Genomic DNA, 25,455 nt, shown 5'->3' with positions numbered 1-25,455 from the left:
CGTGTGGACAGATGCAGATGTAACATTATTGATTGGTCCATGCTATGCTGTGTCTCCCCATCCCCACTGTGCTATTTGTGTCGGTATTGCTGCTATAGTGACACAGCAGTGTGTATGGGTGAGTTAGGGCAGGGTTTCCCAAACTCAGTCCTGGGGCCCCCCCTGGGTTTTGGTTTTGGTTTTTGCCCTAGCACTACACAGCTGATTCAAATAATCAAAGCTTGATGATGAGTTGCTTATTTGAATCAGCTGTGTAGTTCTATGGCAAAAACCAAAACGCGCACCCAGAGATGTTCGATCGGATTCAAGTCTGGGCTCTGGCTGGCCACTCAATGACATTCAGAGATTTGTTTCGAAGCCACTCCTGCGTTGTCTTGGCTGTGTGCTTAGGGTCGTTGTCCTGTTGGAAGGTCAACTTCCGCCCCAGTCTGAGGTCCTAAGTGCTCTGGAGCAGGTTTTAATCAAGGATCTCTCTGTACTTTGCTCCGTTCATCTTTCCCTCGATCCTGACGAGTCTCCCAGTTCCTGCCACCACCATGATTCACAATAGGGATGGTGCCAGGTTTCCTCCAGACGTGACGCTTGGCATTCAAGCCAAAGAGTTCAATCTTGGTTTCATCAGACCAGAGAATCTTGTTTCTCAAGGTCTGAGAGTCCTTTAGGTGGCTTTTGGCAAACTCCAAGTTGGCTGTCATGTGTATTTTACTGAGGAGTGGCTTCCGTCAGGCCACTCTACCATAAAGGCCTGATTGGTGGAGTGCTGCAGAGATGGTTGTGCTTCTGGAAGGTTCTCCCATCTCCACAGAGGAACTCTGGAGCTCTGTCAGAGTGACCATCGGGTTCTTGGTCATCTCCCTGACCAAGGCCCTTCTCCACCGATTGCTCAGTTTGGCCAGGCGTCCAGCTCTAAGAAGAGTTTGGTGGTTCCAAACTTCTTCCATTTAAGTAGGATGGAGGCCACTGTGTTCTTGGGGACCTTCAATGCTGCAGACATTTTTTGTTACCCTTCTCCCAGATCTTGCCTCGACACAATCCTGTCTCGGAGCTCTACGGACAATTCCTTCGACCTCATGGCTTGGTTTTTGCTTTGATATGCATTGTCAAGGAGTCTGAATACTTTCCGAATACACTTTAGACAGGTGTGTGCCTTTCCAAATAATTTCCATTCAATTGAATTTACCACAGGTGGACTTCAATCAAGTTGTAGAAACTGAGCTCAATTTCGAGTCTCTTAGCAAAGGGTCTGAATACTTATGTAAATAAGCTATTTCTGTTTTAATTTTTAATACATTTGCAAACATTTCAGAAAACCTGTTTTTGCTTTGTCATTATGGGGTATTGTGTATAGATTTATGTTTTATTTAATCCATTTTAGAATAAGGCTGTAACGTAACATGATAACAACACACGCACACACACACACACACACACACACACACACACACACATATACACACACACACACACACACCAGATAAAGATTGTGATCTCATCTGTGAACGGAGGGATGATGTGACAATAACCAGTGCTGACATGAACCCCCCAGCACTCCTACTGTCTGACGTCAAACAGACTCTAGATAGTAGAACTGCACCAGAGCTACAAAGCTGTTTATCATCTCTGTCTTTCTCTCCCTCTCTATCTATCTACCTCTTTCTCCCTCCACCGGAGTGGAAGGTTCTCCCATCTCCACAGAGGAACTCTGGAGCTCTGTCAGAGTGACCATTGGGTTCTTGGTCAACTCCCTGACCAAGGCCCTTCTCCACCGATTGCTCAGTTTGGCAATCTCTCTCCCTATCTCTTTCACCCTCCCTACCTCTACCTTTCCCCATCTATCTCTCTATGTAGCCATTTCTTTCTCCCACCCTCCCTATCTTCCCCCTCTCTCTCTCACACAGTCCCCCTTCTCCTTTTCCATTCCGTCATTAATCTGCCCAACGTCGGTTTTGATTCACCGCAAGGAGAAGTTATTGCCTTAAGGGCTGTACTGGGATCAACTTTGCCTTCCCCCAGTCCTAGCTTGACTGGCTTGAGGACAACCCCTATCAACACTCCTCTTTATATCTCAGTACTAGTTGTGTTAATCTGTCTCTTCTTGGAACACTAAAGTGGGGGTGAAAATCTATGTGTTTCCACAGCCATGTTGTTGATAACATTCAATCAAATTCAAATTAGCTTTCCACAGCGCTGGTCCCATATTCAAAAAGCATCTCAGAGTAGGAATGCTGATTTAGAATCAGGTCCCGCCTGTCCATACAATCGTATTCAGTATGATCTAAAAGGCAAAACTGGTCCTATATCAGCAATCCTATTCGAAGACTCAAAATGTATTTTACAGATCTTATAGAAAGAGCAGCATGTATTTTATCCATGAGGAGTTACAATTGATTACTGTAGAATTATTTTATTTATTTCAGTGGAGTGCTGAGATAAAAATATAAAAATAATAAATCACCTATTTCCAACAGAAAATCTGCAACTCCGGTGTTGCAGATTTTCTGTCAAGAAGAGAAAGGGAGAGGAAGTATTAAAATGAATATTCTTCCTTACTCCTGAATTGTACAGTATGCTGGGAGGGAGAAATAAAAAAATAGGAGAATATGGAAGGAAGAGATACAATAAACTGCTTCCATAGGTTGCATTTTTTTTAAACACAGCACACCTTCAAGGCACTGCACACTCAATTTCGATAACTCCATTTCATAGCGCCATGGGGCATTTTCAGTACCTACAAAAATAAAACAGATAGAATCATACAGAGATCAGTGAGAACACAGCAGGCTTTCTCAGCTAGTGAAGTGATACAAAACATAAATGTATAATGAACAATATTTTTACAATGTTACTTGTCACACACCATTACAAATGACACATGTAGCAAACTGTCTCAAATAAGATCCTACATCTGTATATATATACAGTGAGGGAAAAAAGTATTTGATCCCCTGCTGATTTTGTACGTTTGCCCACTGACAAAGAAATTATCAGTCTATAATTTTAATGGTAGGTTTATTTGAACAGTGAGAGACAGAATAACAAAACAAAAAATCCAGAAAAATGCATGTCAAAAATGTTATAAATTGATTTGCATTTTAATGAGGGAAATAAGTATTTGACCCCTCTGCAAAACATGACTTAGTACTTGGTGGCAAAACCCTTGTTGGCAATCACAGAGGTCAGACGTTTCTTGTAGTTGGCCACCAGGTTTGCACACATCTCAGGAGGGATTTTTGTCCCACTCCTCTTTGCAGATCTTCTCCAAGTCATTAAGGTTTTGAGGCTGACGTTTGGCAACTCGAACCTTCAGCTCCCTCCACAGATTTTCTATGGGATTAAGGTCTGGAGACTGGCTTGGCTACTCCAGGACCTTAATGTGCTTCTTCTTGAGCCACTCCTTTGTTGCCTTGGCCGTGTGTTTTGGGTCATTGTCATGCTGGAATACCCATCCACGACCCATTTTCAATGCCCTGGCTGAGGGAAGGAGGTTCTCACCCAAGATTTGACGGTACATGGCCCCGTCCATCGTCCCTTTGATGCGGTGAATTTGTCCTGTCCCCTTAGCAGAAAAACACCCCCAACGCATAATGTTTCCACCTCCATGTTTGACGTGGGGATGGTGTTCTTGGGGACATATGCAGCATTCCTCCTCCTCCAAACACGGCGAGTTGAGTTGATGCCAAAGAGCTCCATTTTGGTCTCATCTGACCACAACACTTTCACCCAGTTCTCCTCTGAATCATTCAGATGTTCATTGGCAAACTTCAGACGGCCCTGTATATGTGCTTTCTTGAGCAGGGGGACCTTTCGGGCGCTGCAGGATTTCAGTCCTTCACGGCGTAGTGTGTTACCAATTGTTTTCTTGGTGACTATGGTCCCAGCTGCCTTGAGATCATTGACAAGATCCTCCTGTGTAGTTCTGGGCTGATTCCTCACCATTCTCATGATCATTGCAACTCTACGAGGTGAGATCTTGCATGGAGCCCCAGGCCTTCTCACCAAGCTGCTTGGCGATGGTCTTGTAGCCCATTCCAGCCTTGTGTAGGTCTACAATCTTGTCCCTGACATCCTTGGAGAGCTCTTTGGTCTTGGCCATGGTGGAGAGTTTGGAATCTGATTGATTGATTGCTTCTGTGGACAGGTGTCTTTTATACAGGTAACAAACTGAGATTAGGAGCACTCCCTTTAAGATTGTGCTCCTAATCTCAGCTCGTTACCTGTATAAAAGACACCTGGGAGCCAGAAAAATCTTTCTGATTGAGAGGGGGTCAAATACTAATTTCCCTTATAAAAATGCAAATCAATGTATAACATTTTTGACATGCGTTTTCCTGGATTATTTTGTTGTTATTCTGTCTCTCACTGTTCAAATAAACCTACCATTAAAATTATAGACTGATAATTTCTTAGTCAGTGGGCAAACGTACAAAATCAGCAGGCGATCAAATACTTTTTTCCCTCACTGTATACAGTATATATATGTATACACAGTGCCTTTCGAAAGTATGCATACCCCTTGACTTATTCCACATTTTGTTGTGTTACAGCCTGAATTCAAAATTGATTAAATAGATTGTTTTCCTCACCCATCTACACACAATACCCCATAATGACAAAGTGAAAACATGTTTTGAGAAATGTTTGCAAATGTATTGAAAATGAAAAACAGAAATATCTCATTTACATAAGTATTCACACCCTGGGTCAATACTTTGTAGAAGCACCTTTCGCGGCGATTACATCTTTGAGTCGTCTTGGGTATGTCTGTATCAGCTTTGCACATCTGGTTAGATGGGGAGCAGCGGTGAACAGCAATCTTCAAATCTTTCCACAGATTTTCAATGGGATTCAAGTCTGGGCTTTGACTGGGCCACTCAAGGACTTTCATATTATTGTTCTGAAGCCATTTCAGCATTGCGTTGGCTGTATGCTTGGGGTCATTGTCCTGTTGGAATGTAAATCTTCGCCCCAGTCTAAGGTAATTTGCACTCTGAAGCAGGTTCTCATTAAGGTTTTGCCTGTATTTGGCTCCATTCATTGTTCCCTCTATCCTTACCAGTCTCCCAGTCCCTGCTGCTGAAAAGCATCCCCATAGCATGAAGCTGCCACCACCCTGCTTCACGGTAGGGATGGTGTTAGATGGGTGATGAGCTGTGCCTGGTTTTCTCCAGACACAGGGCTTTGCATACAGGCCAAACAGTTACATTTGACCACAGAATCTTTTGCCTTATGCTCAGAGTCTTTCACATGCATTTTTGCAAACCCCAGGTGTGCTATAATGTGCCTTTTCCTCAGGAGTGGCTTCTGTATGGCCACTCTCCCATAAAGCCCAGATTGGTGAAGAGCTCTAGAGACTGTTGTCCTTCCGGCAGGTTCTCCCATCTCAGCCAAAGAACTCTGTAGATCTTTCAGAGTGGTCGAACGGCCAGCTCTAGGCAGAGTCTGGGTCATTCCATATTTTATCCATTTCCCAATGGTGGAGATCGCTGTGCTCTTGGAAACTTTCAACACTCTAGAAATTGTTTTATATGCCTTATTTACTTAGTAGTTGACGTGTACCTATGATGAAAATTACAGGCCTCTCTCATCTTTTTAAGTGGGAGAACTTGCACAATTGGTGGCTGACTAAATACTTTTTTTCCTGTAATTTTCATCATAGGTACACGTCAACTATGACAGACAAAATGAGGAAAAAAAATCCAGAAAATCACATTGTAGGATCTTTTATGAATTTATTTGCAAATTATGGTGGAAAATAAGTATTTGGTCAATAACAAAAGTTTCTCAATACTTTGTTATATACCCTTTGTTGGCAATGACACAGGTCAAACATTTTCTGTAAGTCTTCACAAGGTTTTCACACACTGTTGCTGGTATTTTGGCCCATTCCTCTTCGCAGATCTCCTCTAGAGCAGTGATGTTTTGGGGCTGTCGCTGGGCAACACGGACTTTCAACTCCCTCCAAAGATTTTCTATGGGGTTGAGATCTGGAGACTGGCTAGGCCACTCCAGGACCTTGAAATGCTTCTTACGAAGCCACTCCTTCGTTGCCCGGGCGGTGTGTTTGGGACATTGTCATGCTGAAAGACCCAGCCACGTTTCATCTTCAATGCCCTTGCTGATGGAAGGAGGTTTTCACTCAAAATCTCACGATACATGGCCTCATTCATTCTTTCCTTTACACGGATCAGTCGTCCTGGTCCCTTTGCAGAAAAACAGCCCCAAAGCATGATGTTTCCACCCCCATGCTTCACAGTAGGTATGGTGTTCTTTGGATGCAACTCAGCATTCTTTGTCCTCCAAACACGACGAGTTGAGTTTTTACTAAAAAGTTCTATTTTGGTTTCATCTGACATTCTCCCAATCCTCTTCTGGATCATCCAAATACACTCTAGCAAACTTCAGACGGGCCTGGACATGTACTGGCTTAAGCAGGGGGACACGTCTGGCACTGCAGGATTTGAGTCCCTGGCGGCGTAGTGTGTTACTGATGGTAGACTTTGTTACTTTGGTCCCAGCTCTCTGCAGGTCATTCACTAGGTCCCCCCGTGTGGTTCTGGGATTTTTGCTCACCGTTCTTGTGATCATTTTGACCCCACGAGGTGAGATCTTGCGTGGAGCCCCATATCGAGGGAGATTATCAGTGGTCTTGTATGTCTTCCATTTCCTAATAATTGCTCCCACAGTTGATTTCTTCAAACCAAGCTGCTTACCTATTGCAGATTCAGTCTTCCCAGCCTGGTGCAGGTCTACGATTTTGTTTCTGGTGTCCTTTGACAGCTCTTTGGTCTTGGCCATAGTGGAGTTTGGAGTGTGACTGTTTGAGGTTGTGGACAGGTGTCTTTTATACTGATAACAAGTTCAAACAGGTGCCATTAATACAGGTAACGAGTGGAGGACAGAGGAGCCTCTTAAAGAAGAAGTTACAGGTCTGTGAGAGCCAGAAATCTTGCTTGTTTGTAGGTGACCAAACACTTATTTTCCACCATAATTTGCAAATTAATTAATTAAAAATCCTACAATGTGATTTTCTGGAGAAAAAAAATCTCAATTTGTCTGTCATAGTTGACGTGTACCTATGATGAAAATTACAGGCCTCTCATCTTTTTAAGTGGGAGAACTTGCACAATTGGTGGCTGACTAAATACTTTTTTTCCCCACTGTAAAATAATGTGGGAAATGGTTGGTGGGGACTTAAAGAACAATCATGTCGAATTCGTTACTATGTTGTGATGTCATTAAAGACGGTGGAACAACATAACTGTGTCTCTGGGGGTGTACACTTCCCAGTTATGAGGTTTGCATCTAATTGTTGTATAAAACAAATGATTAAGTATAATAACACTTTTGTGAAGATAACAATGTGATTTTATCATTCTAGATGAGATTATTGTTTTCCATATTGATTTGTTCTCAGTCAGTGTCCACGCCCAGATGAGCACAAACATGATGGAACGCCCCTTTTACCCCGAGTGCATAAAAAGCCTCATGACGAAATTCACCTCAGACCAGGAAGCCCATGGCTTAAAATGGTTGACACTCTACAAGACCAGCAGACGTGAGGCTTGAGCTAAACGTTACAAAATGGTTTAAAACTACAACTCCATTACCAAAGGAAGACCAAGCATACTACGGTATAAGCCGGATGTTGCAAATGGTTGAATTTCTACAAGACCAAGAAGCGTGAAGCTGAAGCTACACGTTACAAAATGGTTAGACCAGAAAGACCAGAAAACGTGAGACGTTAGTCCACACGTTTGAAATGGAGAAACTCTGAAACTCTCAACCTCTACACGAGGTGAAGAAGAAGACAATGCACTAGACCTTATCATTTCAGTTTGCAGCTGGCATGTATAGTCGTCTAGAGAACTTTCACTAAAGACACGAGAGGAGAGGACAATCCCTCTAAGACAATGGCCGGCAGGGATGTAGCTCAGTTGGTAGAGCATGGCGTTTGCAACGCCAGGGTTGTGGGTTCGATTCCCACGGGGGGAAAAGATAATGTATGCACTCACTAACTGTAAGTTGCTCTGGATAAGAGCGTCTGCTAAATGACAAAAATGTAAAGAGAACCACTGGTACATCTGAAGTATCCATTCTAACCCCCACTACGACCAGAAACTCTACCAAGGACATTGGGATCTCTGGTGGGCATACCAGAGTCCTACATCATCAGCTCAACTATCAACGACAGCAACACGTAAATACATGTTGCATTTCTAATCCGACTGAGCGTTTAGTGGGGTTTTAAGCATTTGTATATCGGTGAGCATAGTATCCAAAGTAACCACAATAGTTTGAATCTATCTCTCCCTTCCACTCTGACCCTTCTTCTACCCAAGCATTCATGCCATTGTTAGTCCAGTCCACTAGGGACCTGTTTTCATTGTATTATGATAATAATCAACAACCTATGTGTGTGTGTGTATTGTATATTATTTAGTTAGATAGTATTTGTGTATTGCTGATTCATCAATAAGGTTAGGGTTCTTGCAGGTTCAAGGATTATGCGATGTTCAGAATGAGACTGATAAGAGGTAATTATTTAATAAGTGACTTTTATCGATATATAACATATATTTCGTCTAACAGTTTAATTCGGGAAATGGTAACTCGTTAAACAACTTCTTCCGTGGTGCCCCAAATTCATAATGAGTTAATTGTTACATGATTAATGTAATCGAGTGACAATTAAACATAGTTAGGTGATTCGATAAATAACAGTCCTACATTAAAATAAGTCACGTCACGACAGCACCTAAAGGACTCTCAGACCATGAGAAACAAGATTCTCTGGTCTGATGAAACTAAGATTGAACTCTTTGGCCTGAAGGCCAAGCATCACGTCTGGAGGAAACCTTGCACCATCCCCACGGAAAAGCATGGTGGTGGCAGCATCATACTCTGGGGATGTTTTTCAACGGCAGGGACTGGGAGACTAGTCAGGATCGAGGGAAAGATGAACGGAGCAAAGTACAAAGAGAACCTTGATGAAAACCTGCTCCAGAGTGCTCAGGACCTCAGACTGGGGCGAAGGTTCACCTTCCAACAGGACAACGACCCTAAGCACTAAGCCAAGACAACGCAGGAGTGGCTTCGGGACAAGTCTCTGAATATCCTTGAGTGGTCCAGACAGAGCCCAGACTTGAACACGATCTCTGGAGAGACCTGAAAAAAGCTGTGCAGTGACGCTCCCCATCCAACCTGACAGAGCTTGAGAAAATCTGCAAGGAAGAATGTACACTACTGTTCAAAAGTTTGGGGTCACTTAGAATTTGTCCATTAAAATAACATAAAATTGATCAGAAATACAGGGTAGACATTGTTAATGTTGTAAATGGCTACTGCAGCTGGAAACGGCTGATTTTTTAAATCTACATAGGCGTACAGAGGCCCATTATCAGCAACCATCAGTCCTGTGTTCCAATGGCACTTTGTGTTTGCTAATCCAAGTTTATCATTTTAAAAGGCTAATTGATCATTAGAAAACCCTTTTGCAATAATGTTAGCACAGCTGAAAACTGTTGTGCTGATTAAAGAAGCAATACAACTGGCCTTCTTGAGACTTGTTGAGTATCTGGAGCATCAGCAATTGTGGGTTCGATTACAGGCTCAAAATGGCCAGAAACAAATAACTTTATTCTGAAACTCGTCAGTCTATTCTTGTTCTGAGAAATGAAGGCTATTCCATGCGAGAAATTCCCAAGAAACCGAAGATCTTGTACAATGCTGTGTACTACTCCCTTCACAGAACAGCGCAAACTGTCTCTAACCAGAATAGAAAGAGGAGTGGGAGGCCCCGGTGCACAACTGAGCAAGAGGACAAATACACTAGAGTGTCTAGTTTGAGAAACAGGCGCCTCACAGGTCCTCAACTGGCAGCTTCATTAAATAGTACCCGCAAAACACCAGTCTCAACGTCAACAGTGAAGAGGCGACTTCGGAATGCTGACCTTCTAGGCAGAGTTGCAAAGAAAAAGCCATATCTCAGACAGCCCATCTTTTCTTTTTATTGCCCAGTCTGAGATATGGCTTTTTCTACGGTAGATTCAATTTCACACTCACTTATCGCCCCGGTTCGAAGAATACCAAGCCTGATGCCCTCTCTCGCCAGTTCACCACCGACAACACGGGTACCGAGCCAGAAGCCATTGTGCCATCCACCTGCATCGTTGCCGCCGTCACCTGGGAGTTCGAGTCCCATATCTGCCAGGCTCAGCAGAACCAGCCTGACCCGGGTAACGGTCCTAGTAATGCTCGGTTTGTCCCAGATTGTGTTCGCTCTGATGTTCTTCAGTGGGGCCATTCTACCCACCTCACCTGTTACCCTGGTATGATCCGGACCCTCGCCTTCCTGCGTCAGCGCTTTTGGTGGCCCACCATGGAGCACCATGGAGAGCGATGTCCGGGAGTTTGTCTCAGCCTGTTCGGTTTGTGCCCGGAACAAAACCTCCACTAAACCCACTTCCGGTCTGCTCTGCCCCCTTCCCATACCCAGTCGCCCCTGGTCACACACAGCTCTGGACTTCATCACTGGCCTTCCCCAATCTAACGGTAACTCCGTCATCCTCACCATTTTCCAAAATGGCTCACTTCATTCCCCTCTCAAAGCTCCCGTCCTCCAGGGAGACTGCGGACCTGTTAGTATCCCATGTGTTTCATCTGCATGGCATCCCCACTGACATCGTTTCCGACAGAGGACCCCAGTTTACCTCCCAGGTATGGAGAGCCTTCTGTTCAGCTCTTGGTATCAATGTCAGTCTTTCTTCTGGATATCACCCCCAGACCAACGGCCAGACCGAACGGGCCAACCAAGAGATGGAGACTCCCCTACGCTGCGTGACTTCTGCTAACCTTTCCTCCTGGAGCGCTTAGCTACCCTGGATTGAATATGCCCACAACACCCTCACCAACGCCTCGTCAGGTATGTCACCCTTCGAGTGTGCTCTGGGTTACCAACCCCCCTTGTTCCCCGCCCAAGAGGTTGAGGTTGAAGGTTCCTTCTGTCCAGGACCATCTGCGCCGTTGTCACCGTACCTGGAGGAAGGCCCGGGCTGCCCTTTTTCGTGCCTCCGACAGGACCCAGTCCCAAGCCAACCGTCACCGGGCCTCAGCTCCAGTCTACACCCCGGGTCAAAAGGTATGGCTCTCATCGAAGGACCTGCCATTGAAGGTGGCATCGAAGAAAACTTCCCCCCGTTTCATTGGTCCCTTTGAAATTGACCGTGTCATTAACCCCTCTACGGTGCACCTGAAACTCCCAGCCTCTCTCAGGATCCATCCTACCTTCCACGTATCCCTGATTAAACCTGTCTGCTCCAGTCCCCTGTCTCCTCCTGCAGCAGCTCCCTCGGCTCATAGATGACCATCCTGCCTATACCGTCCGGCGGTTTCTGGACGTGCGCCGTCGGGGTCGTGGCTGGCAGTACCTGGTGGACTGGGAGGGATACGGGCCTGAGGAGCGCTGCTGGGTGCCCCGCCGTCACATTCTGGACCCCTCCCTCTTACGGGATTTCTATACCTCACACCCAGATAAGCCTGGTCGGGCGCCAGGTGGCACCCGTAGAGGGGGGTGTACTGTCACATCTGCTCCTGCAACGCCCTCTACTGCTCATCCTGTGTCTCCTTGACCTGCCGCCACCTCCACACTGCCAGATCGTAATCTCTGCTCATTCTGCCCGCTCTGACTCTCGTCCCTGTCTCCAGTCCCACGTCTCGTCATCCTGCTACTCTGTCCTGGATTCCCCACTCTACTACTCCCTTGGATTCCCCTCCAGACCTGCTCACCCTGTCTCAACCCCCCTCGCTCCAGCCACAGCCTCTGCACCTGGTTTCCAGCAGTTTCCCCTGACCTGCACTCCATCTCCCCCCTGTGTCTCAATAAATACCTTGGTTACTTCATCCCAGTCTCCTCGTCTGAGTCTGCTCTTGGGTTCCCCTGTTCCACTCCGCATAACAAGATCTTCAGTTTCTTGGCAATTTCTCGCATGGAATAGCCTTCATTTCTCAGAACAAGAATAGACTGACGAGTTTCAGAAGAAAGTTATTTGTTTCTGGCCATTTTGATCCTGTAATCGAACCCACAATTGCTGATGCTCCAGATACTCAACTAGTCTCAAGAAGGCCAGTTTTATTGCTTCTTTAATCAGCACAACAGTTTTCAGCTGTGCTAACATAATTGCAAAAGGGTTTTCTAATGATCAATTAGCCTTTTAAAATGATAAACTTGGATTAGCAAACACAACGTGCCATTGGAACACAGGACTGATGGTTGCTGATAATGGGCCTCTGTACGCCTATGTAGATATTCCATAAAAAATCAGCCGTTTCCAGCTACAATAGCCATTTACAACATTAACAATGTCTACACTGTATATCTGATCAAATTGATGTTATTTTAATGGACAAAAAAATTGCTTTTCTTTCGAAAACAAGGACATTTCTAAGTGACCCCAAACTTTTGAACAGTAGTGTATATATTATTATTATTATTATGATTATTATTATTATTATTATTATTAATAATTGAAATGACCATTGAATAGTATTTGTTTTATTGAAGCTTTCTTCCCACTCTTCCTCCACCCCTCACCCCCTCCCTGTACAGGAGTACCAGGGCTCGTCGGTGTTGGGCCAGTTTGTGACACGTTTCCTTCTGCGAGAGACCAACACCCAGCTGCAGTCCCTGCAGTCGTCATTAGACTGCGCTATGGAGGCCGTGGATGAGCAGAGCTGCACTGGCAGGTAGAGTAGCACCGCAATGACTATCTATCTTAATCACTCTCTCACTGTGCACTGCTACACCAAGTAGTTGGTTAACTGTAGCTCAGTTGGTAAAGCATGGCGCAAGCTTTGGAGGTTGCAACGGCAGGCTTTATATTGTAAAATGTATTATACGAGAAATGGCAATGGAAACGCATTTATGTGCAAATATTGATATAAGAACCATCATTTCGAAGTAATCTTGATATGTTGTGTGGTCCTCCCAAACAAAGCATTCAGTTTAGACTACAGAATAAATAAGTTATGAACTTCAAAGGGTGCTGAAACTGCACAGTGATGACCTTGATGCTGCTTTCCAATAAGATATTGAGGGTCTTATTCTGGTGACATGATGATCAATGTTTGGCTGCCATTTGACAAATACAAATAATCTTGCTCTTTTGTCCATAATATTCTCATCATGTAGGCTTTACCCGCACTGTATCGGTGAGCTGTTGGCTAGAGCGCACGTGCCAAGACCAGAGTGGGCACATTCGCAATATAATGCAACGTTTGTTGTGACAAAACCATCATTAGAATTGAATATGCATTGAAAACCCATTTAACTTGTATTTTTTATTTGGTACATGGGAATTTAACTGCAAAAGTTATTATTATGTGCACTACATCATCACACACAGCCTTTTATCCGCAACAAGTCAATTTGATGGAAAAACATATCTGGTGGGAACATTTGCATATTGTTTTTATGCAGATTTGTTAATATTCGCATGAAAATCTGTTGCCAATTGGATGGAAACCTAGCTAGTAACAATGATAAGGATGCTGCTGCTGTTGATGATGATAACAATGTTGTTGTTGATTATGATGATGATGATGATGATGATTGTGTCCACTGCAGGAAGATGATAAAGAAGCCAGAGGATCTTTCCCTCCAGAGAATCGCCAAACGCCCAGGCCGTCGCATTCAAAAGAACCTGTGTCTCTCCCCCACAGACCCCTACTCTGGCATGCTCACTACAGGTACACATTGACACCTGTGTTTTGCCTCATTCTATTCCTCATTGAAGGGTCTGTTTCAATTTAAAGGTAGCAACATGTATTTGATTGCAATTACGCATATGGCCTATAGGCCTATGGCAATTTAGGAAAATCAATTTAGTGCAGTTTTGAAATATGAAATTGTACAATTGAATTATTTGCCACATTGACCAGGGGTGAGTTCCCTGAAAACATAACGATCACCTTTAGCACTTAGGTAATCTTAAATGCATTGGTAGGCAATGGACAAAAATGATCTTATTGGTTAAGATGATCTTCATGTTTTGGGGAAATTCACCCCGGATCAGTTATTTTTAAGTCCTGTGTGTAGTGATGATCTGATATTCTGTTTACTTGGTTAAGGTGTCAGTGTGGAGCCAGACAACCACCACTGGAGCTCCCAGGTCAACCGCCTGCAGCAGCTTATAGACAAGCTGGAGTATGAGGTGAGGTTCAATGGTTAGCTGGAGTATGGGGAACGAAGTTCACTATTTGTTAGCTGGAGTATGGGGAACGAAGTTCACTATTTGTTAGCTGGAGTATGGGGAAGGAAGTTCACTATTTGTTAGCTGGAGTATGGGGTACGAAGTTCACTATTTGTTAGCTGGAGTATGGGGAAGGAAGTTCACTATTTGTTAGCTGGAGTATGGGGAACGAAGTTCACTATTTGTTAGCTGGAGTATGGGGTACGAAGTTCACTATTTGTTAGCTGGAGTATGGGGAACGAAGTTCACTATTTGTTAGCTGGAGTATGGGGAAGGAAGTTCACTATTTGTTAGCTGGAGTATGGGGTACGAAGTTCACTATTTGTTAGCTGGAGTATGGGGAACGATATCCACTATTTTTTTGCTGGAGTATGGGGAACGAGATCCACTATTTGTTTGCTGGAGTATGGGGAACGAGATCCGCTATTTGTTAGCTGGAGTATGAGGAACGATATTCAGTAGTTGTTAGCTGAAGTATGAGGTTCAGTGGTTGTTGAGGTATGGTATTTTTTAAATTATTATTTATGATTATTATTATTATTATTATGTATGTTTTTTACAATACAAAACATACACATACAAACGACAACATACAGATGCACACAAACATCCACAACATCACTCCTGCCCAGACCCACCTGCTCACACCCCCATCTCCAGCTCCTGCATCACTCTCCACCACATGGCCTCAAACTGCACCATTTTCTTTCTCTCCGTCGCCCACACTTTCAACATTTAGATAATAAAGCATTTGACCGATGGAGGATTGGTTGATTTTCCAGTTTTAAGTATACATTTTTTCAAGATGATTGACGAGAAAAGTATCGTACAACACATCGGGTATCTCACTGCACCCTCATATGGCATGACTTGAAATATGCAGACAGACGGATTAAAAGTACATTTACATTGTAATACTTCTGACATCCAACTTTCTAACTCCACACATATGGTTTGGACTTTATAGCATTCCCAGAAGGCATGGATTATTGAGTTATTGTTAGTTTTACACTTAAGACTTGACTCTGCCATTGTGCTGTAGAATCTCTGAATTTTGTCTCTTGTGTAATAAATTCTATACATTAGTTTATACAGGATTAACTGTGCATTTTCATTAACTGTAACTTTGTTAGTTATGTTCCAACATTCCCTCCATCTTGTGCCAAAATCAGTTATTTTTAAGTTTATATTTTTTTCTATGAGATTGTCAGTTGGATAGGCTCTCTATAAGGTTTTGTATATCTTATCTATCATATGAATATCCTTTTCGGACTCAAATAGGATTCCCTCAAGATTGCTCTGATGTCCAAAAGATTTGAAATCAAGCTACTAAGCTAACATATGGAATTGTTTTAAGAAGGTCATACCATTCATTATTTAGGTATTTAATTTAGCATTTTAGGACGGCTGTATTTGATACACTGCCGATTTTGCAGGTTTTCCTACTTACAAAGCATGTAGAGGTCTGTAATTTTTATCATAGGTACACTTCAACTGTGAGAGACGGAATCTTAAACAAAAATCCAGAAAATCACATTGTATGATTTTTAAGTAACTGCACCTGTTTGAACTCGTTACCTGTATAAAAGACACCTGTCCACACACTCAATCAAACAGACTCCAACCTCTCCACAATGGCCAAGACCAGAGAGCTGTGTAAGGACATCAGGGATAACATTGTAGACCTGCACAAGGCTGGGATGGGCTACAGGACAATAGGCAAGCAGCTTGGTGAGAAGGCAACAACTGTTGGCGCAATTATTAGAAAATGGAAGAAGTTCAAGATGACGGTCAATCACCCTCGGTCTGGGGCTCCATGCAAGATCTCACCTCGTGGGGCATCAATGATCATGAGGAAGGTGAGGGATCAGCCCAGAACTAGACGGCAGGACCTGGTCAATGACCTGAAGAGAGCTGGGACCACAGTCTCAAAGAAAACCATTAGTAACTCACTACGCCGTCATGGATTAAAATCCTGCAGCGCACGCAAGGTCCCCCTGCTCAAGCCAGCGCATGTCCATGCCCGTCTGAAGTTTGCCAATGACCATCTGGATGATCCAGAGGAGGAATGGGAGAAGGTCATGTGGTCTGATGAGACAAAAATAGAGCTTTTTGGTCTAAACTACACTCGCCGTGTTTGGAGGAAGAAGAAGGATGAGTACAACCCCAAGAACACCATCCCAACCGTGAAGCATGGAGGTGGAAACATCATTCTTTGGGGATGCTTTTCTGCAAAGGGGACAGGACGACTGCACCGTATTGAGGGGAGGATGGATGGGGCCATGTATCGCGAGATCTTGGCCAACAACCTCCTTCCCTCAGTAAGAGCATTGAAGATGGGTCGTGGCTGGGTCTTCCAGCATGACAACGACCCGAAACATACAGCCAGGGCAACTAAGGAGTGGCTCCGTAAGAAGCATCTGAAGGTCCTGGAGTGGCCTAGCCAGTCTCCAGACCTGAACCCAATAGAAAATCTTTGGAGGGAGCTGAAAGTCCATATTGCCCAGCGACAGCCCCGAAACCTGAAGGATCTGGAGAAGGTCTGTATGGAGGAGTGGGCCAAAATCCCTGCTGCAGTGTGTGCAAACACAATAAAATGCAAATTAATTACTTAAAAATCATACAAGGTGATTTTCTGGATTTTTGTAAGTAGGAAAACCTGCAAAATCGGCAGTGTATCAAATACTTGTTCTCCCCACTGTATATATATATATATATATATATATATATATATATATATATATATATATATATATATATATATATTACTATTATTTGTTAAAATATTGAACTTGGCCTTTACTACTATAGCCCATATTAACACACTGAATAACACATTCATTCATAAATGGCAAAAACTACAATAAAAAAATTAATTACAAGGAATACGTTTTTGAAGTGTCTGTCCTATGTCTAGGACATATAAGAAAACTCATGAAATATTTTTGTTTTTTAACCCCTTATTTTAGTTGGCACAAAACTACCTCCATACTTCCATTCATTTGTATGGGTTACTTTCAGACGAGTCCCTTGACACTTGTGGGGGACGTAGAGAAAAAAGGAGAACACCTTCATGTTTGTGAGAGTCTTATATTTCCATAGAGTGGTCATATTAGTCTCATGGCCTGACAAACACCACTGTAGCTCGGCCACCTTCCACCACAGATGCGAAAGGCCGACAAGCGGCTGAGGTGGATTGAAAAAATATATCTCTAGCTTAAACTGCTGGATTTTGATGGGGGATTTTTTTATTATGTTACTTAGATTGACACACGGATGCGTCAATAGACTCTTAAGGATTTTTTAACTATTTGATGCAAGTAAAAGCCCTGGGTGGCGAGTTGATACAATTCCAAGTCTGGAAGGTTAAAACCACCCTCAGATTTAGGAAGATGTAAAACCTTTTTATTCTATGAGTTTTATTTGCCCATATAAAGTCTGTTATGACCGAGTATACTTTTTTAAAGAATGTCTTTGGTGAGGTAATTGGTTTTACCGAGAATAACTATAAAAACTTTGAAAGCCATGCCATTCTGAAGAGGTTTATTCTACCTGTAAGATTTATGGGAAGATTGTTCCATTTAATTAGATCTTCATATTGTTCAGTAATGGGATAAAGTTATCTTTATATATTTGATGTTTGTTGTAACTTATTAAGCATCTTTGGTACTTGATATTTTTGTGGTCCACTTAAAGGATTGCTGAAGATCATGAGTTATTATTTTTATTTTTCCTCTTGCCATTATTACATGTTAATTTTATATCCTGAGATTTTAGAGTATTCTGAAAACATTTTTAGCAAGGTTCAGTGATTGTTAGCTGGAGTATGAGTATGAGGTTAAGTTGTTATACATAGATCATTCCATTTGGTCTTACTGATGTGTTGTGAGTCTCTATTCAAACACTACTGTCTCTGATCAGTGCCCACTGACTCATTTATGCTTAATCGACAATTAGCTTGTCACAACATTGCCCCTCCTGCTGGGAAGTACTAATATTTGATAGACAATGACAACCAGCTAAAGTGCTAACTGCCAAATTCTCGTCTTATGTTACCCAAGCTCTCAAGGCTCAATTCAACCTGCTTAAGGCCGATACAAGCTTCACTCCGTACATGTACGTGCGTGTGTGCTTGGGTGGAGTACGATTTTCTTGAGCAACATGCCTTTTTGGTAACATGATACCCTCGCCGGTCCATGCATTTCTAGACCGCTGAATAGCAACAATCACAAGGGGGCGATATAGCAGCGTTTTCTTGTTGTCTTCTCATTTGTGGTAAAAGCAAAGAAGAATCATGTTGAAAACATCATCACCACTGTTAGCTAATTTCAAATAACCAATTGCATATTTTAGTAATAGCTACATGTAATGACATTTTAGGTTTGTTTGACATTACCTTGTTTCATGCCTGCCAGTTGGCTGTAGGCTACTCGACTAGCAGCTTGCTAGCTAGCTGGCTAAAATCATCAAGCAAGCTAGCCTTTTAGCTTCCCACATCTTCCCCATGTGAAATAATCAGATTCATAATTAAATAATATACCCTGGCAAATATTCTTATACTTGCCGGTGTAACCTACAATATTATCCCAGTTTGACATGCTGCTTCAATGTATTCGCTCCCATATCAGCTAAAAATAGAATGTCTTAATTTTTGCTCACAGACAAAAAAGCACATGGCTAGCAGCTGTTTTTACAGTTTCAAAATAGCGTAGAATCACATAGTTATTACTTTGAAACAAAATATATTTTGGGATGATTCTAATAAGGCTACAATGTTGTTTGGTTTATTGTTTGAACAGTCTAAGATTATATTTGGTTATCAATGCAAAATAGACTGCTTATTTGATGCATAGCCTATAGATCAGATCAAGGAACCAAGGAAGTTTGGCTCAGCTTCATTGCCGACACAACACTGCACCCACGGTAGCGTAAGGAATGATACGTTACGTTTAAATAATTTGAGCAGAGGAAATCTGCAAGCGCCGTATGCAGGCCCTATGTACTACAATTAGCCGCCCATTTTGTGACGAAAAACGACATTGCAACACTGTGCTACGCTCCAAATTGTCCGTTTGCATAGGATCTGTTTATCGCTTTAGGGAAATATAATATACATATATCAATCCATTTCATATCAAAGGTAGATTTGGTCAGGCTCGTTCTGTTGTTGCAGCTTTTTCTTTTCATGACTGACTGAAATATTTATGCCTCCATTTGCAGAGTCCACATCTGGAACCACTCAAAGAGGACACGTTAGCCGGAACATATAACTCGGTGAGTCCAACTCGGATGGCCACTATGGCCACTTCCTTTTAGATTTGGAAAAGTAAGGTTTCAATGTCTATCAAAAGGTGTATCCTAGACTTCAATGACTTAACATAGTGTGATACATGTATCTCTCAAACTCAATATTTCTCTGCTACAGCATTGTTAATTTGTCTTAAAAAATACTAAAATGACAAAACCAATGCACTACTGTGGTCCTCCAGAGCCCCAGTGTCGGCTGCTTTTCCCTTTTCCTTGTCCCTCTAATGCTTACAGTAGTAGAGGGTCGTGTTTATTAGAGCATGCAACAGAAAACGTTTTAAAACATTTGGCAACGGAAAACTAAAACGATTGTGTCTTATTGGACCAGACCAGGTTTTCTTCTGTCTGGTGCCCAATGAACATGACCCAGATGCCACTGGCCTGAACCATTTTCCTCTCTTTCCTTCTCAACAGAACATCCTGCTGGTGCAGAGACAGATGTCTGTAAAGGACAAAGACGCAGAGGAGTTCCAGCAGGCTCTGAAGATCTACACAGACGCCACAGCCTGCCAGACCAACAATCTGCAGTGGGTCTCTCTTCTACATTCAAAACATTGGCCATTGTTTTCATTGAAGATTTTACCTATTGTGAATGTAGCCGCTTTTCCTGGCTAATCACCCTAATCCTGCATATACAGTAGCTACTCTGTTTTGTCGACACACTTTGGCTGTATTTCAAAACTAGAATGGGGCTTTCTTTCCTTCATAACAATTGTTTTGGAATACTGTCAAATAGGTGACAATAGTTCAGACTTTTATGATAAAGAGTACAGACCCTACTACAAGGATCTACAGACACTACTACAGGGTACTACAGACACTACTACAGGGTACTACAGACACTACTACAGGGTACTACAAATGTTTGTCATCAAAATGCCAATTTCATTAGCAATATACTTGTGACTTCCTTATCCCACAGTGTGTCCGTCCAGACTCTTCCAGAGAGATCCTGCTTCATCATGTACGAGTTCTGGCAAGACCGTCTCTCCTGGATGAGGTACATCAAGTATTCTGCACACTCTTAGAAAAAAAGGTGCTATCTAAAACCTAAAAGGGTTCTTCGGATGTCCCCATAGAAGAACCCTTCGAAGAACCCTTTTTGATTCCAGGTAGAAACCCTTTGGGTTCAATGTAGAATCCTTTCCACAGAGGGTTTTACATGGAACCCAAATGGGTTCTACCTGGAACCAAAAAGGGTTCTACCTCGAACCAAAAAGGGTCTCCTATGGGGACAGCCGAAGAAACCCTTTTTTCTAAGAGTGTAGTCCCAACAGAGTTTCAAATTAATTGACTGAATGAAAATGGAATTGCACCCAAACCTTGTAAGAGATTATGATTTAGTATAGCCATTCAGAATTCTTCCAAATACAGTTTTTCTACAAAAAGCCTTCATTAAGATGGGATGTTGCAATGCTGTTGGACTTGGCCAAGATTTAAAGACCTTCTACAAAGCTTTATTGACGGTATGACAAAGCACTGACAGTCCAGGGCCACCCATTGACTCCTCTGTCCCCTCTCTCCATCCCTTCCTCCTACAGTTACCTGCAGTCCCCCATCAGCAAGACATTCCAGCGCTGCATCATTGACGTACTGGAGGACCCTGAAATGGTTTCCACCATGCTCCTCCCAGGTTAGTGTCATACAGGGGATGGATTTTGTGGAGTGGATGAGGGATGGGCGAGAGAAGCTATAAGGAATGGCTCTGGGACCTCAGAGGGACAGAGCCTCAAACCCACTGGAGAGGATGTGGTAATGCATGCCGTTTTTGATGTTCATGCAGTATATTGTTGTCAATAGATGATCAATGTGATGCTCTTACGTAAATGATCAGTCTATTTAATTTGTTAATTAATTTTTTCAGCATCTTGGTGGATTATGAATAACAACTGACAGAAGTAAAGTTCCCATTGAAACAATGATATTCAAAACAATAAGAAGAGGAGAAAGTGTTTTATTCTTACATTTGACTGTTTCTACTGGTATGCTTTGCTTCCTTTGTTTACCCCAGCATACTTATGACTATTTCCTAGACAATATCCTGTGTTTACTGTATTGTCATAATTTGAGATGAATTTATGCACGACTTAACTATGCCTGTTTAGTTAAATCAGTCCAAAAACATAATGCGTTAGAGTGAGAAAGCGTTTTGAAATATTGCAATAACTATAGTGTTATTGAAATCCATATCATTATAATAAGTATTTTTTGCTGTGCATCTTTGAATACATTGACATGTCTTGTATGAGTTTAGATGTAGAAATAGATGTACAAGAACAAAAATATTTGCATGAATATGAATGATTTCCCAATGCTACTTTGTTACTACCTTCGAAATAAACCTTGTTTACTAGTAAGCTAATAGATACCACATTGCTTTAACATTCCATGATGTACTATGTTAGTTACCTCTAATGGGTATACATATTGATCGAGGTCTTTGGTCATTCAGTACTCCAACTAAAATAACAGCAGATAACTAACAGAGGTAGAGTTTACCAGTGTCCAATTGTTCTACCTGTTGTATTGTGCAATGTTGAACCCTAGCTCATAGAAAAGGTAAAATAACAAATTACCACTGAAATGATTTCCAATGTGGTTCTTAGATATAATGTTGTCACAGATCGGTTGGTTTACACCCAACCCTGAATTGGATAAACCAAATCGTATTTATACTTACTGTATGTCACTCATGCACTTTAGTTGTGAACAGTGCACTTTAGTTTAAATGAAAGAATGGATCTATATTTTTCCAATGCTATGGATGTGGATGGATAAGTATGTGGAGGGATAACATGGTAAATTTTCAGTCACTTCACCAAATCTGTAATATTAGAATGTAATAATATTTAATGTCGCACTCCAGTCTCCTTTTCACCTCATTTATCACCTGATTTACTTTACAAAAGGCACATCTCAATAGGTGGTCCAGGTGTCCTCATGACATGGTACAAGTGAGGGAATGGGCCTTTCCTCTTTTGTTCTCTATTGCTTCCTCTATTATTCCCACAAGCAGGGGGGAGGCCTATGACATCAAAGGGCTCCATAAGACCAACTCCTTGAATGGCCTACTTCATGAAGTTTGCACATGTATCTAAAAAATACTATTTTGCTCAAAACATATTTTTTTTACCCTTACGTGTGTGTACATTACTGTGTTTATAGGTGGGATATTGTTTTTCAACAGGAAAGGTTAAAAAAAAATAGCTGGAGTGCGTCTTTAATATGCTATATTAAATCTGTAATATTATTGAAATATCAATTCCAATGAAGGGTTGAACCTGCACTGCTATCCCTCAGCTTAAACAAACTAATCTAATGCCATCAACATTATTATCCAGCATTTACAGTCAGTGTTTGTTTATGGGAGTATTCTTTCTGTGGTGAAAAAAATATGCAACCAACACTATGTATGCAGAACAAAACAAAACCCGCTTTGCATTTTTGAATAGTTTATCCCTGTTAGTATGAGAGTTATCTCTTATGGATAGAATACAAGTCTGAGAATCTTAATGAAACTGAAGGTAATTCACATATTGTTAATGATTATTAGTAGATATGTTGTGATATGATAGCAGAGTGTTGATCATGTCAAATGGGGATGAATTAGTAATGTCCAATTGGGGATGAATGAATATATCCTATCTCTTCTGTACTGTAGTTGTTCTTCAGTCATCCAACATTTGAAATCAATGTTACAATAATTATGTGGATGCTATGTTTATTTTTGGCATGAAATAAAGCTAATGACTTGACAATTTCACATCATTATTGATTCACACTAATACAGCAAAGTGTATGTACAGTAATGTAGGCTATAGGTATATGGTGCAATTCACAGACAACTGTAACTAGAATTTATAATAATGTGTCTTATTATATGACATAATATCAAATATGTCATATGAGGTGAAAAACAGTATTTGACCTCATTGAGTTGTTTAGCATACAGTGATGGTTTACATTATGGGCTCGATTCAATCCATATTGTGGATGGTTAGCGCTATAGTGCGATTGAAATTTAAAGGTAATGTTCCCGTGTTCGCGGAGACTGCATTCATATGCAGTAAACGCTGCATATGTCGGCTCATTACGAAATTATCTTTACATTTAAATTGTGCTGTAACACTGAACTTCCGCAATACGGATTGAATTGAGCCCCATATCCCTGTCTGGAGGACTGGAGTATGTCAACAAGAGATGCATTACACCTTAATCATACCATTATTCCACAACAACAGATCAATTCCTCAGTAACTAATCCAAGACGTTTAAAAAATGGTGCTTTACCTCCAGCTGTCTCGGAATCCTATTCATAATAGCTTTTTGAAAAGAAAAAGAAAACATTGAAAGGGACCTGTGAAATATGACTTTCTCGCCAGTTAAATTGGTTGGGCCTTTGAAATGTGCCGCAATATATATTAATAATAGGTTTATAGTATAAGCAGCTGCAGACTTTGAAAAGACTGTAAAAGAAAAACAGCAATGTGATTTCAAGAGCTCTGAGGTGAATATGGAGCAATTAGTGGACTTGGTTCCATGCTTCTGGATTTCTACTGATGTTTTAGCCTGTTAGGGAGCCCAATTCTGATCATTTGACCAATTGTTGGCAAAAGATCAGATCTGATTGGTCAAAAGACCAATTAGTGGCAAAATATCGGAATTTATCAGTCCTCAGGATAAGACCCAGATGCAGACAGTTCGAAGTAACAAAAGTTTATTACAACAACAAGGGCAGCAGGCAAGCAACAGGTCAAGGGCAGGCAGAGGTCAGTAATCCAGAGCAGAGTCCGAAAGGTACAGAACGGCAGGCAGGGTCAGGGTATTGGTATTTGGGATTTTATTAGGATCCCTATTAGCTGTTGCAAAAGAAGCAGCTACTCTTCCTGGGGTCCACACAAAACATGAAACATGACATAATACAGAACATTAATAGACAAGAACAGCTCAAGGACAGAACTACATAAAAATGTTTTAAAGGCACACGTAGCCTACATATCAATACATACACACAAACTATCTAGGTCAAATAGGGGAGAGGCGTTGTGCCGTGAGGTGTTGCTTTATCTGTTTTTTGAAACCAGGTTTGCTGTTTATTTGAGCAATATGAGATGGAACAGAGTTCCATGCAATAATGGCTCTATGTAATACTGTACACTTTCTTGAATTTGTTCTGGATTTGAGGACTGTGAAAAGACCCCTGGTGGCATGTCTGGTGGGGTAAGTGTGTGTGTCAGAGCTGTGTGTAAGTTGACTATGCAAACAATTTGGGATTTTCAACACATGAATGTTTCTTATAAAAATAAGAATTGATGCAGTCAGTCTCTCCTCAACTCTTAGCCGAGAGAGACTGGCATGCATAGTATTTATATCAGCCCTCTGATTACAATGAAGAGCAAGACATGCCACTCTGTTATGGGCCAGCTGCAGCTTAACTAGGTCTTTCCTTGCAGCACTGGACCACACGACTGGACAATAATCAAGATTAGACAAAACTAGAGCCTGCTGAACTTGCTTTTTGGAGTGTGGTGTCAAAACAGCAGAACATCTCTTTATTACGGACAGACCTCTCCCCATCTTTACAACCATTGAATCTATATGTTTTGACCATGATAGTTCACAATCTAAGGTAACGCCAAGTAATTTGGTGTAAGGATCAGGCAGAGGTCAGTAATCCAGGGCAGTGTCACAAGGTACAGAACGGCAGGCAGGCTTAGGGTCAGGGCAGGCAGAATGGTCAAAACCGGGAAAACAGGGACTAGAGAGAAAACAGGAGTACGGGAAAACCGCTGGTAGGCTTGACCAGACGAACTGGCAACAGACAAACAGAAAACACAGGTATATATGCACAGGGGATAATGGGGAAAATGGGCGACACCTGGAGGTGTCACGGTTCAGACAG

At 42.0% G+C, this 25,455-nt stretch overlaps 1 protein-coding gene across 1 annotated transcript in view; it reads left to right on the top strand.

Moving 5' to 3' along the window:
* LOC121538278 (N-terminal EF-hand calcium-binding protein 1) overlaps positions 1-23,308 on the top strand; it is a 54,685-nt gene extending 31,377 nt beyond the window's left edge. Inside the window, exons 6-13 of the mRNA XM_041846147.1 lie at positions 12,605-12,741; positions 13,622-13,743; positions 14,125-14,207; positions 19,467-19,520; positions 19,968-20,080; positions 20,476-20,553; positions 21,095-21,186; positions 21,418-23,308. Coding sequence (XP_041702081.1) covers positions 12,605-12,741; positions 13,622-13,743; positions 14,125-14,207; positions 19,467-19,520; positions 19,968-20,080; positions 20,476-20,553; positions 21,095-21,186; positions 21,418-21,446 — 708 coding nt within the window. The 3' untranslated portion in view covers positions 21,447-23,308. The remainder of the gene's footprint in view (positions 1-12,604; positions 12,742-13,621; positions 13,744-14,124; positions 14,208-19,466; positions 19,521-19,967; positions 20,081-20,475; positions 20,554-21,094; positions 21,187-21,417) is intronic.
* The last annotated feature ends 2,147 nt before the right edge of the window (positions 23,309-25,455 follow it).

Source organism: Coregonus clupeaformis, chromosome 24, assembly GCF_020615455.1.
Source record: "Coregonus clupeaformis isolate EN_2021a chromosome 24, ASM2061545v1, whole genome shotgun sequence".
NCBI lineage: Eukaryota > Metazoa > Chordata > Actinopteri > Salmoniformes > Salmonidae > Coregonus > Coregonus clupeaformis.
The sequence above is the reverse complement of the archived record's forward strand: the minus strand, read 5'-3'. Positions and strand labels throughout refer to the sequence as shown.